This window comes from Xenopus laevis, chromosome 1S (assembly GCF_017654675.1).
Source record: "Xenopus laevis strain J_2021 chromosome 1S, Xenopus_laevis_v10.1, whole genome shotgun sequence".
Taxonomy (NCBI): domain Eukaryota; kingdom Metazoa; phylum Chordata; class Amphibia; order Anura; family Pipidae; genus Xenopus; species Xenopus laevis.
In genome coordinates this window covers 109,405,191-109,419,665 of record NC_054372.1, presented here as the reverse complement: position 1 = coordinate 109,419,665, position 14,475 = coordinate 109,405,191, and the positions used below count along the sequence as shown (strand labels likewise).

General features: G+C 38.2%; 1 protein-coding gene across 4 annotated transcripts in view; it reads left to right on the top strand.

Moving 5' to 3' along the window:
- mllt3.S (myeloid/lymphoid or mixed-lineage leukemia; translocated to, 3 S homeolog) overlaps nucleotides 1-14,475 on the top strand; it is a 119,048-nt gene that overhangs the window by 3,784 nt on the left and 100,789 nt on the right. For all 4 annotated transcript variants that reach the window (XM_018243755.2, XM_018243754.2, XM_018243757.2 and 1 more), the window contains exon 2: nucleotides 2,192-2,372. In XM_018243755.2, the coding sequence (XP_018099244.1) occupies nucleotides 2,192-2,372 (181 nt within the window). The remainder of the gene's footprint in view (nucleotides 1-2,191; nucleotides 2,373-14,475) is intronic.

Sequence of the window (14,475 nt, the reverse complement as noted above, 5' to 3'; positions counted from 1 at the left end):
CCTATTGATGTATTGTTTGCTTTAACCTTTCTATTGCTTATCAAGCACTGTTTAGATTGCATTCTAAAGGTGTAACTGATACCTTCTTTGTTTTGTTAGGTCTTAAGTACAAAGTCCTAAATCCTAGAACGTGGTGATAATAGACTGAATACGCAATAGCTTTGCACCCCAAAGCAATTATTCAGCCATAATTATTAGTAAATCACAAAGCTAAATATATCTTTCTAATGGCGAAAAGATCTTTCTGATCAAGTACTAAAACCACACAACATGTAACTATTTGTAAGTTATATTAATATAATGTGTTGCATTGAAAGAATTGTTGCCTGTATTGTGGCAAAATACCTGCCATGCAGCAGTGATCTATGAAAGCTTCAGGATGACTTTTCTCAGTGATTAATCCGCTCATTCAGTCTGGATTATATGCTTATGGTCTCATAAAACTAATGACAGAATGATAATTAAATGATCATTAATTGTTTCTGGCTGTCTAGGTCTAGGATATTACAGGATCTTCCCATGCAAATATTTGCTTGCATTGAATGGAAATGGAATGAATTCTTCATGTTTTGCATCATTGTGGCCTTTGTTTTTAGTTGAATTGCTTTTAGTTACAGTTGTTCCTAGGCATGCAATGAATTGGTATTCTGCCTTTTTCAGCAGGAAATCAAAGTGCCTGGCTAAATCGAAATCCTTATAATCACATAACTTCATATCATAACTTTTCATCATACTAACAAGGAAATTGTGATTCTTTTTTCATGCACTCACTTGCTAATTTGCATATGTATATTTTGATTTGGCCAAATTCTTCATGAAAGTAGGAATCCTGCATGAAAGATTTGGGATTTGACCAGATTCCAAAATAGTGGATTCAGTGCATCCTTAAAGGAATAATGTCATCTGAAAACATGTTGTTGTTTTTTTTTTAATGCATCCGTTAATAGTGCTGCTCCAGCAGACTTCTGCATTAAAATCCATTTTTCTAAAGAAAATTTTGAAATTTGACATGGAGCTAGACATATTGTCAATTTCCTAGGGTGCCCCTAGTCATGTGACTTGTGCTCTGATAAACTTCAGTCACTCTTTACTGCTGCACTGCAAGTTCAGCAGCTCATCAGCAGAACAAGGGGAAGGTAACCAGATAACAGCTCCCTGGTAGATATAAGAACAACACTCAATAGTAAAATCTATGTCCCACTGCGAATCCATGTCCCACTGCGACACCTTCAGTTACATTGAGTAGGAGAAACAATAGCCTGCCTGAAAGCAGTTCCATTCAAGTGCTGGCTCTTTCTGAAAGCACATGACTAAAACATGAACAAAATTACCTGAGATGGCCGTCTGCACACCAATATTAAAACTAAAAAAAAATGTCTGCCTTCACGCTGAGTGTACCTTTTGGCACTTTCTGTTATCAGTGATAAATTCACACTGCAGAAAGGCCACTTCACTCCAATCTGCTTTCGTTTGTGTCTGCATACAAATATCACGTGCTGGTCAATAATTTTCTGCTGAAATTGTATGATTGACTATTTATGTGAAGGCAACACAGCGTAGCAAGGTGGCTAACCAAACTGTGTCTGAAAAAAAGAATTGCCTGATTTTGCAGTTGTATGAGGCCATCTGATTGGCTTGCACCTTAAAGTAGTAATTCCTTTGATTAGCCGCTTATATACCTTATGTGCACAATGTTTCATACTTCATTCAAAAGACTTTACCAAATGCATTCTTTGGATGTTATTTAGCATTTAATTGTTTATGTGCAGAATGATTAGATATGCTTGAACCACATGGGATGAATTGGGGAGAAATGCAGGCAGAGAATCTGCTCCTCTTCTTCTGTGCTGCCTGATTGCGGAAACATTACCTCTGTTCGGGTGCAGGCAGACGCGGCAGATTTCGGTGCAAAATGCAAAATCCCGCATTTTGGTGCTGAAATCTGCTGCATATATGTGTACTAATACGTTGGTAGTTGTCAGGATTGCTCTCAAACAAGAGAGCACAAACAGGGAACACTTACCCAAAAGTTTCATGTATAGATTGATTATTCAGTACATCAGGTGCTACAAAAGTGAATTTTAAATTATTCTTTCTAATAAACAATAGTATGCTGTTGTGAGCTAATGTGCAAATAATAGAGCTGCATAACAAGTACTGATTAATTACAATTTTTTTTTTGGCCATGCAGTGTGCTGTACAAGTGAAGTTGGAGCTGGGCCATCGAGCCCAGGTCAGGAAAAAACCTACACTAGAAGGATTCACTCACGATTGGATGGTATTTGTCCGGGGACCAGACCACAGCAACATTCAGCACTTTGTGGAGAAAGTTGTCTTTCATTTACACGAGAGCTTTCACAGACCTAAAAGAGGTAAGAACATCATCATCATCATCACCAGATAGTAGTGTATGAATTCATAAACTGGTATATATTCGAAAGATTTCTATATATTAACCTTTCTGCAAATAAATCACTGGGGGTGCCAAATGTTAGAGCCCCCCCCCCCAGTGGTTATAATCACTTGCCTGGTACCCTGAACCAGTGCTCCTGTTAGCTGAATCCAGAACTGGTGGGGTTCTTCTTTAGAGCAGTGTCCAAATATTAGCTTCTTCCTTGTCTGCATCAGGTGTGCATGCATGCACTGTAGATTGAAAAGCTGAACTTTTAAAATGTTTAAATAACCAAAACTGTAAGAGGACTTCCCTCTTACGCAGTGTGTTTTACATATTACCAATCGGTTGGCATTATGGATGAATATACTCCACTGATTCCATAGAAGGGGGCTCAGGATTCTGATATTTTCCTGTTGGTCAATGATCTCAAACTTGAAGTACTATAAGTTACTGATTTTCAGACTTGAACTGCCTATTGTGCCTGAATGTGGGCTGATTTTGACTGTGGGACTCTCATAGGGAGCAGTGCTTAACTGTGTTTGCCCTCCTTACATTACTTCAGATAACCCCTGTAATCAACATAGTAGCAATTCAAATGAATTGACAGACTTATGCAAGGAGGTGTCTGAGAGGGGGTGGTCTAAGGGGGTGGTCTAAGAGGGTACCAGTGGCAACTTAACCATACTGGCTACCTTTTTCTTGTTCCACCTATCATTACTGACCTAGACGGTTTCTTAGAAAACACGTGCTTGAACTATGTGCACTTTGCAGTGAAAGCTGTTCTAAGTCGCCCAGTTTTTGCTTATCAAGTGGATTTTTATTTTGATAAACTTTTACATAAAATTGTCTTTTTTTTGTACAATAAGTAGTAATACATATATTTATTGTTTTATTCTACTGGATGGCCAGATAAACTTTGTATTTCTTTGTGGGGAAAGCTCTATTAATAAGCTGATCCCTTCCTTTGTAATCTAAATTTCATACTGTAGATGTTTTTATCCTTATACTTATTTTATGTCAATGTATTTTATCACACCACTTAGTTAAATTGCTTCATAATCTCTTATATAGACTAGGCTTGTATGTTTTCTTTTTGCTGGTAATGCCAATAGAGCATTCAAAACATGTCCATAGTGAAGTTAAAGGAGAACTAAATCTTAAGTAAATAAGTTACTAGAAATATTGTACATTTTGTTTTGGGCTTCTGTACCAGCCTAAGGCAACTACAACCCTTTAGCAGGGAAGATCAATGCCTCCAAACATGCCCCAGTAACCCCTATCTTCTTTTCTGCTGATTCACTGCACATGCTCTGTGCTGATGTCACTTACTGAGCTTAGAAACTGACTCCAAATATACAGTACACATAGAAATGTCACAATATAAGGCTGATTAGTTATTAATACAGATAATTACTACATGACCGCACAGAAACCAGTGCCATTAGCATCAGAGTTTAATAATCAGCCCTGTAGCATCATCTTATATTACAGTTCAAACTTATTTTCTGCTTGATATTTTGTGACGACCCGTAAGCTTAGCTTCTCGACAGCTGCTCAAATCACCATGAGTAAGTGAGTGTCACAAAAAATTTCTAAGATGGTGACCCCCTGTGAAAAGTTTGAAGCATTGCTGCTATTGAAAAGCTGAAACTTTAGGCTGGTGCAATAAGTTCAGTATCTAAAATATGGTGTTTTTAGCCATATTAATTTTTTGGGCAGAGACACACGGTCAGATTGGGGGAGATTAGTCGCGCAGCGGGGCGATTTATCTACCCAAACTGCCTCCCGCCGGCTAGAATGTAAATCACCGGCATGGTGGCAATCGGTGCAATTCGTTTTCCGAAGTCGTTCGCAGTTGCCTTGCGAGGAAACTTCGGACGACTTTGGAAAACTAAGTGCTCCAAGTGCCATCCCGCCGGCAGTTCTGGGAAAATAGTCGCCTCAAAGAAGAGGTGATTTATCACCGGAAGATTAAATTTCCCCGAATCTGGCCGTGTGTCTCTGCCCTCCTTTAAGTGCATTTTAAATTTTAGATTACATTTATTTATTTTAAAGCTAAAGATTTCAATTTGTTTTGAAAGACATTACAGCAGCTTGATATTTTGTACTGCTGCTTTGCAGTGCTGGGACAGCAGGTTCAGTTCCAGGCAAGGTACAAGCTGCAAGGAGTTTGTATTTTCTCCTTTTGTGTGGGTATTCTGCTTTGCTCCCACACTTCAAAACCATACAGACAGGTTAATTGGCTGCTGACAAAAAATAAACTATAGTGTGGATGGGATTGTAAACTCCACATTCGAATCTGCTGAATATATTTGCACTATGTAAATAAAGGAAATAGCATTGCATTAGCAGTTAAGTAAATTTGGCTAAATATTAAAAGTTTTCTAGAGGGGGTTAGCTCTAGAAATAGAAACAATTATAAAGCAGGAATAAAATAATTAACAAGGAATTAGGAGAATGGTTACTCTGTTGGAAGTTTTTAGGTTTTTATGAGTAATTAAAAGCGTCATGGAAACTTACTGGCATCTTCCCAATCCTTGTCTTGTTACTTGCTTGTTGATTGTTACCATTAGCATGAGATGGCAGATTGCATGGCTGGGTTTCTAGATTGAGCCTGATGAAGGCATTTGCAGTTCACATATGGAATATTTGAGTAGTATAATGTTTACCTTAAACAGTTTAGAAGGACAGACCTCCCGTCTTGATTCAATGTATACAGCACATATTTCACCCTTTGATTTGAGCTTTTGTGTAAATAGCTATCACCCAGTCCACATTTGTGTGATTCTCCAGGAAGTATATTAGTCTCTCAATAGTTTGTATATGTTTCTCATACTCCATTCTAACCTCATAGCTAGTGATCTGTACTGTTGATTGATATGCTTTCTCTTTTGCTTAAGTTGTAGCCCTTGTCTAGCTAACTTTATATTGTGATGGTTTATATACTTTTGTGACAGCTTCTGCTACGTCCTTATTGCTATTCAGCTTTGTATCCTTTCCTTGACCTTCCATTTTATATTATGCATTCCATTAGAATGGCTTGGCATAATGGAAATACTGTCTCTAATAACATTTAACCCTTTGCCTGCCAAGCATGTACGCTGTATGTTCTGGCAGGCACGGTCTCAGACAGCCAAACACGTACCTTGTACATTGTTTGGCATTTCCTGGATTCTTCTGTGATCTGTGGCTCGCAAAGCAGGGAAACAGCCGCAGATCACTTGGCAACCCCCTAGGCAACGAGCAGCGGGTCCTCGATCCCCTGCTGGCCCTACCGATCGTCCCCCGACCCCAAGATGCGCCGACTACCCACACACTTACCGTTTCGGGTTTCAGGATAATTTTCATATCTTCTGTGATCTTGCGCTGCCGGGAAAAGCCGCAGATCACTTGGCAACCCCCTAGGCAACGAGCTCCAGGTCCTTAGTCGTCCCGATCACTCCCCCACATGACCCCAAGCAGCCCCAACGTCAGCTGACACGTGGCTGCTTCTGGGGTTCTGCCTCCCAGCACCGCCCCCTTCCTCTCTGCTGGTGCTGATCTGCCTGGGAGCCCTCCTGCTGGGGACCTCCAGTTGTGTTCGAGAGGGGGAGACTTTGCCTATCCCCAGGTACAAAATTTTTTTGCTTTTTTCAATTTCTCACTTCTTTCCACCACTATATTTGTATATTTCTACACCCATATACCCACACATATACTCACATATATACACACACACCTTTGTATACACCTGCGTAATTTTCTGTCATTTTTTTATTGAATATTCTGTTCTGTTTTGCCTATGTATATTTAGTATAGTTTTGCTGTTTGGTGTTTGGTATATAAAGATATATTTTACTTTGTTTGATCCGTCAGAGTATGTATTTTCCAAAAATATTGTGTGCGGAGTTTGCTGGATAACGTGTTTCCTGATAATTGATCCCATATCTGTATATAAATAAGCTGTTTGTCATGGGATAAAGGATAAAAAGTTCAGGTTACATAGCAGATAAGCTCTGTAGAATATAATATTTAACCTGTACTATACAGCCTGTTTTCACTTGCCTCCATTGCTACACAGAAACTTGTTCTATATACTATAGCAGTGTATCTGAAACAAACAGATCAGTTTTACCAGTGCGTGGCAACAGTACATTATATTTTAATTACTAAAAATAAAAATTTTTTTTTTTGGTGTTTATGCCCCCAAGCATCTTCAAACAGCTCTCAAATTATATCATCATCATCATCGTCATTTATTTATATAGCGCCGACAAGATACGCACTGCTTTGAAATTATATTGTTGTTTCTGTAGAAAAAAATTATTGTAACACTGGGTTAAGAATACCAGTTCTGAGCAGTTATTATTTTCTAATACATGTATGGGGCTTGTTATCCAGAATGTTTGGACCTGGGGCTTTCCAGATAATGGATCTTTCCATAATTTGGATATTCATACCTAGTTTACTAGAATATCATGTAAATATTAAATAAACCCAATGGGCTGGTTTTGCTTCTAACAGAGATTTGTTATAAAGTACAAGGTACTGTTTTATTATTACAGAGAAAAAAAAAATCATTTTTAAAAATTTGGATTCTTTAGATATAATGGAGTCTATGGGAGATGACCTTTCCGTAATTCGGATCTTTTTGGATAATGGTGTTCTGGATAACGGATCCCTTAGCAGTTACTAAACTAATTTCTTAGGTAAATTTCTATTGTTCATTTGAGGGGCAACATACCCCCTTATGCAGTATGAGTTTCATGAACAGGGCTTGTTCTGCATCTTTTTACTGTATGTACTACTTATATGCATTGTTTTAATGAAAAAAATATAGTATTTATTTTAATACACTGTGACATAGACTGCAGAGTATTTAAGGTGGGGGAGAGAGAGAGTACGTAAAAGTGTATAAACAATACAATGATTAGTTAGCACATTTATTGGAATGTGGTAGAGCCTTTGGTGTAGGCTGTCCATTAAGTTTAGATTGAGTTAATGTTCATGACTGGAAATAATTAGCTTGTATAAAGGAAGTGCAATGTATTGTGCAAACATAAATGGATTTATGTAACAAAATCACCTGTATGTCTTCCAATCACCTGTAGCTACAAATAAGCAGGTATTATTTTACAGGTCATCAATTTAAATGCAGACTTCCTATTTGTTGCTATGGATTAATGCACCTGGACAAATTTTATAACTTTTATTACATACAAGATAAAGCGTGGATATTGATATCTCAGAATAAAAGAAAATTTAATGAAAGCGATGTAAAATGTTAGTAAATTAGTGTTAAAATAATTTATATAAATTTTTAAAGTGAACATATATTACTTTTTCCAAGTTCATAAAATGGCTTGTTGCAGTTTACATTATCATTTCCTTAGCTTTTATGATATTAGCAGCCAAACATTTCTAATCATGGAATTTGTATCAGCAGCACACCTGTCCTGGAATGTTAATCCAAGACATAGGATACAGTTTTATCACAAAACATTTTGGAATGCACTTACATATTTCCAGTTGCAGGGGAAAGGCCTAATGCTTTTGCACAAAACAGGAAAATTTTTTACCTGAAATAAGCAGCATCAGATAGGCCCACAGAAGGGTACACCATAACTAGAGGAGCATGTTTGGAGAGACCAGTTATTATTATTATTATTATTATTAACATGTATTTATATAGCGCCAACATATTGTGTAGCACTGTAAAGTAAATGTGATTATACAACTAAATCATATGAATTGTATACATAGAACATATGGAGTTACATACATCACAATCAATACAGGTACAAAAGGTGAGGAAGGCCCTATGCATAGGCATACACTCTAAAGGGAAGGGAGTAATACACAAGGTGTGGGAGTGGGCAAGATCGAATATGGTAGTAGTATTTGGTAGTTAAGCAGAGTGAGGGTAGGCTTCTCGAAAGAAGTGCGTTTTAAGAGATTTCTTGAAAGCAGAAAGGTTGGAGAAAGTATGACAGACCGTGGGAGAGATCCAGAGGAGGGGTAAAGCCCTTGCAAAGTCTTGAATGCAAGCATGTGTGGAGGTAATGAGAGAAGAGTTGAGTAGCAGGTCAGTAGAGGAGCGTAGTAAGCGGTTGGGTGAGTATGAGATGAGTTCAGAGATGTAGGGTGGGGCAGAGTTATGAAGTGCTTTGAATGTCAGGGTCATTAATTTGAATTTGATTCTGAAAGGTAGCGGAAGCCAGTGCAGGGATTGACAGAATGGCATGGCAGAGGAGGAGCGGTTGCTGAGGTATATGAGCCTCGCAGCAGTGTTTATTATGGACTGGAGAGGTGACAGTCTCTGGAGGGGAAGGCCAATTAAAAGAGAGTTACAGTAGTCTAGACGTGATATGACGAGAGAGTGAATAAGAATTTTGGCAGCATCTTGGGTGATAAATGATCGTATTTTGGATATGTTCCTTACTTGGAAGTGACATGATTTAATAAGTGACTGGATATGAGGAGTGAATGACAGGACAGAAAATAGGATAACCCCCAGGCACCAGGCCTGGGGAGAGGGGGTGATAGTGGAATTATTAGCTATGATGGGTACTTCCGGGATGTTACTGGTGTTAGTTGGAGGAAAGAGAACCATTTCAGTTTTAGAGAGGTTTAATTTAAGGTAGCGTTGCGACATCCAGCTAGAGATAGCGGACAGGCATGAGGAGACGCGAGTTAGGAGTTCTGGGTTGAGATCAGGAGATGAGAGATAGATCTGAGTATAGTCCGCATAGAGGTGGTAGTGGAAACCATACGAGTTGATTAATTTGCCGAGGGAGGAAGTATAGAGGGAGAATAGTAATGGTCCCAGAGCCTTGAGGAACCCCATAGAGGTGGTAGTGGAAACCATACAAGTTGATTAATTTGCAGAGGGAGGAAGTATAGAGGGAGAATAGTAATGGTCCCAGAGCCTTGAGGAACCCCAACAGAAAGAGGTAGGGGAGAATATGCTACTCCGTTGTAGGAGACAGTGAAGGAATGATTGGTGATGTAAGAAGATAACCAGGACAGGGCTGTGTCAAGGAGGCCAAGCGACTGGAGGGACTGGAGGAGGAGAGGGTGATCTACAGTGTCAAATGCAGCTGAGAGATCAAGCAGTATTAGTAATGAGAAATGATTTTTGGCTTTGGAGGTTAAAAGGTCATTAGTTAGTCGAGTCAGGGCAGTTTCAGTGGAGTGTTGTGGCTTAAAACCAGATTGTAGGGGGTCCAGAAGGTTATTGTCAGAGAGGAATGAGGTTAGTCTGTTGTAAACTAGGCGCTCAAGTTTAGGGATGAAAGGTAGCAGAGAGATAGGTCGGAGGTTGTGAAGATTGGAGGGATCAAGAGAGGGTTTTTCAGAATGGGGTTGACAAGAGCATGTTTTAGTTGAGAAGGAAACAGTCCAGTTAAGAGCAAAAGATTAAATAGGTGAGGTAAGGCTTTGATTAGACGAGGATTGGTAGACCAAGACAAGGCATGGACTCAAAAAGGTGCTGCTTGGTGCACCTATAATGTTCCCTTGACTCTTTTCCCCAGATTCTGCAAACCCAGATGCAATGTTTAATAATTGAAACAAATGTTTGCCTGTGTTGTAGTATAAATACAATATATCTAAGCACTTGTTTGTACTGCACTTATTCCTAACTGGATATGGCAAAAGATATGTTTTTGGCTGCTTTAGATCAGGTAATCATGCTCATACAAAACATTCTGTTGTTGAAGAGATGCTTTATTTGTCTTGGTTAGACATACAATGGAGTTGTAGCTATCTCCCTTTTGATCGGTAATCTTTATTGGCATCTTGAACTCCTGCAGTTTCCCAGAAAAACATTGTAATAAATCCATTCCGTTCAGAGCTTTGTGGGAATGTTGGTGATCTGCTGATGAATAAAAAAGAGAATTGCCTGGGCCACAGATGCTGCAGACGAGATGCGTTGTCCTCATTTGGTTCTTACCAATTCTGTCAGAATCAAACAGGGTATTTACCAGCTTTTCCACAAACCAAATAGTTTAATAAACTGTTATATTAAAGTAATCATTTAATTTGGGTTGCTTTATTGTATATATTGTGACTGTTTTCAGGGAATGTGTTTTATTATTAAGGATTTTCTGATAATGTACTTTAATTACTTTTTTATAGTATGATATATCCATTTTTAAAATAAGACCTTATAGTGACTTCTTCAACTAAGGCAAGTAACATAACATCTTCACTTCATATATGCACAGTATTCGTATGTCCCCTTGTACTTAACTCACTGTAAAATAAAAAAATATACAAAAGAAAAAAAGATAAAAAAAGTGGAATCTGTTTCTTTTTAAATAGACAGTAAAAATGTATGCATATTTTAAGTCTTACAGAAGATAAGCTATAAAAAAACTTCCCATGATTGCCGTAACACCCCCTAAGTAGCCTTACATAATATTTTTTTAATATTATTTTTATAGCATTGAGCAAAATGCCCCGTTGGATATATAAAAGGCAAATTGCTGTGTTTTTTTAACTTTTCTACCAGTTGGCAAAATAGTAATTTACATTTTTTGCATGTACTTTAATGCAATTTAATCTGAATTGTTTAGGACGGTTCACGGTTTGGAAAAGTATGTCAGAGTAGAATTGCACCATTGCTTTGAAAATTTGCAGTTCATCTGTGATTTAATAGTTCACACACTCTGGGGTATGTTTATGAAAGAGTTAAGCTGGCCATAGACCCAACGATCCGATTAGGTTAGAAAATTTCTGTCGCCTGACAATAATATCTCTGCGTGTATTGCCGATCGTACGATTTTCAGTGGGAGACTGTCACTAGCTTTGTCAGACATAACTATCGTACTATTGCTATCAGGTAGTACATTGGCTGATCTGTTCTTTTACTACTTTTTTGATCGGAATGGTAAGACTTTGATCTTTATGATTAGTGGAGGGTCGAAAGATGGGAAAGTCCGATCGTACGTTGATTCGTACGATCGGATCTTTGCGTCTATGGCCAGATTTAGAGATCATCACAGTCCCATAGAGTGAAATACCGTCTCTCTCCATTCATTTTTATGGGATTTTTAAAGGCATATTTATCAAAGGGTGAAAGTTCACCATTTGATAAATATGCCTTTAAAAATTCCATAGAAATAAATAGTGAGAGGTGGTATTTCACATTAGCGGACTGTGGCGATCTCTAACTTCACTATATGATATATATATAGCCCGATGGGTGGTATTTAACACAAATGTTTATCATTTATCATCTACCTAACCCACAGCCACGATTTGGCGTATTAAAAACATCTGAACAAACTTGTATGTGCGGGAAAAGTTGCAACAAAACCATGCGACAATTTAAATTGTGCAACTTTTTAGATTTGTTGCCCAAGATCTCTAAGATTTACAATTTTTCCCTTAAAAACTCAACCAGAAAAATTTGAGGCTTAATAAATCACTCCCTGTGTTGTGATGTGTTTCTGTGTTCAAAAAATGGCACAAGCTTGTCTGGGACAAAGTGCCTGGAACTCAAATTACTGGTGTTCTTACTTTGATTGTAAAATATAGGCCAAAACCTGTTTTTAGAGGTCTGTGAAAATGGTTCCTTGCTAGCCTGATTACAGTACGTAAGCCCGAGGAAAGTTTCATTGTACACATAGTTACAGGATGTTTGTAGGTGCTTAAAGTGGACCAGACATAAAAAGCTGTATAACAAAAGTCCTTTTCAAATTAAACATGAAATCCAAATTATTATTTTTATTTGAGTGTTCAGAGCTGTAAACTCATTTCAAAATCTCAGCTGTCAATCAAATATTGCCTGCCCCTCCTCTAAGGCATAGAGGCAGGGCACACAATTACTTTCACTTTCCATTCAACACTTCCTAGATGTCACTTCTGTCCCCACATTCCCCCAGTTCTCTTAACAATTTAATTGTGTAGCCAGGGCATGGGAATGGACATCAGGTCCCCCGTTCAGGTGCACAAACAAGATTTTGAGATGAGGCAAAGCTTGCCTTAATAACAGTGGCCACAAAATGGATCCTGCCTGCTTTCTATAATTATGAGTTCCCACTGATGGAAACAAGTTTCAAATAACTTTACAGTGTAAGTTAAGTTCATTTTGCTTGACTAACATGATAAAATAAAATTCCGAATATTTTTTTTGGGTGACGTGTCCCCTTTAAGTGAAGATTTTACTGATATTTACATCTATGAATAAATTCCATGGCAGAATTTAGCAGGAAAGGAGTATATTTGGGTAGCTAGCAGTAGGACAAAGCAAAGGCTGGACAAGATATATATATTCTTAATTGAGGGTTGTCGGCATCAAAAGGTATAAAGGAGTGAGTTGCATGTCAGCACATAACAGCACTTATAATCTCTTGTGTGAGACAGGGGAGCATTGATTTAGGGGGAATACTAAGTTCCTTCACAGTTTTTCCATGAAAATATTTGTATCCCTGTTTTTTTTTTGTTCCCTTTCAGGTTTGTACAGTGCTACATTTAAAGCTTTTTTTCTAAAAACACTGTAGGTGTGTTATGCCACTTTCAGATCATAGCAAACAAACGATTTATTACCTACCAGCCACAGTAAGCTTGCTTACATTCTCCCAAGTGTTTATATTTTCCTGCCTTCTGGGAATAAGCTTCTATTCAGACTTAGAAATTGTTGCTAGGTGGGGTGAAGCTAGTTTTTTTTTATACAAGCAGTTTTTACAAAGTTCCATGAGGAATTGTCTTTTTTTGAAACTGCATTATTGATCTGCCTATTTCTCATCATTCTCAGTTTTTGTGAGCAGTTTTTTCCCTGGTCTGTGTGTGTTTCTTCGACGTGACAAGTGCTGGGAAGCTTGCCAGCTTACATGGCTCTGCAGAGACCTTGTCATATTATAATTACACATGACTCAGAACATTCTGTAATCACTGGGAGCTGTTGCATACTGCATTTCAGACTACACTAAACATGCCACTCACACTTCTGATTCATTTCTCTTCCTAGAGCTTTGTGAAATTACAGTAATGAGCACAAGATAGACACCTCCGAATTCTTCTAATCATTTCAGACCTTTAGAGGTCAAAGTTTAGCAGATTCATGTCATGTGGCTAATTGATGCCTTGAAGATAGTTTTTTTTTTAATTGCTAAGTTGTTCTAAGTCTTCTAAGAGAAGCAGGCTCTATGAATAAGCAAGCAATTTTAGCAAATAATTGCTCCTGAAATAGCGTCAGTCTATCATTTTAAGGTGGCAAATTCTGACAGGCTTTTTAAAGGAATTGTTCAGTGTAAAAATAAAAACTGGGTAAATAGATAGGCTGGGCAAAATAAAAAATGTTTCTTGTATAGTTAGTTAGGCAAAAATGTAATGTATAAAGGCTGGAGTGACTGGGTGTGTAACATAACAGAACATAGGCCAACTTCCTGCTTTTCAACTCTCTTGGTTTCCACTGACTGGTTACTGCTACCAGGCAGTAACCAATCAGAGACATGAAGGGGGGCCACATGGGTCATATCTGTTGCTTTTGAATCTGAGCTGAATGCTGAGGATCAATTGCTAACTCACTAAACAGATATGTACCATGTGACCCCCCTTACTTCAAGTCGCTGACTAGCTCAGAGTTAAGCTCCCCATAGACGCGACGATTCTTCTTGCCGAACGACCGATTTTAGGGAAGCCCAACCAATCCTTCGAAATTATCGTGCGGTTAGTGGGATTCGAACGATCGTACATCTTAAGATTTTTCGGCCGACATCTGTCAGGAAATTGATCGGCCAGGTCAAAAAATCTTTGTCGGCCCCAGTGCAATCTATCTATGTTTGCAGGACCAACCAGGCAGCTCCCCTTTGTTTTCCTGGCAAATTGGTCTTTTTAGTTGATGGTAAATTCGTACGATCGTACGATCATTTTGAGAAGATCGTGGTCTCATGATCAGGATCTGATCTTTTAAAAATCTCAACATCTATGGCCAGCTTTAGAGAGCTGAAAAGCAGGAAGTTGTGTTCTGGCTATTATTTTAAACATCCAGTCACTCTAGTCTTTATACATGAAATTTTTGGCTAACTAACAATATTAGAAACATTTTTTATTTTGCACAGCTAACTTCAGATTTGGCTCCAAAATCACCTTAT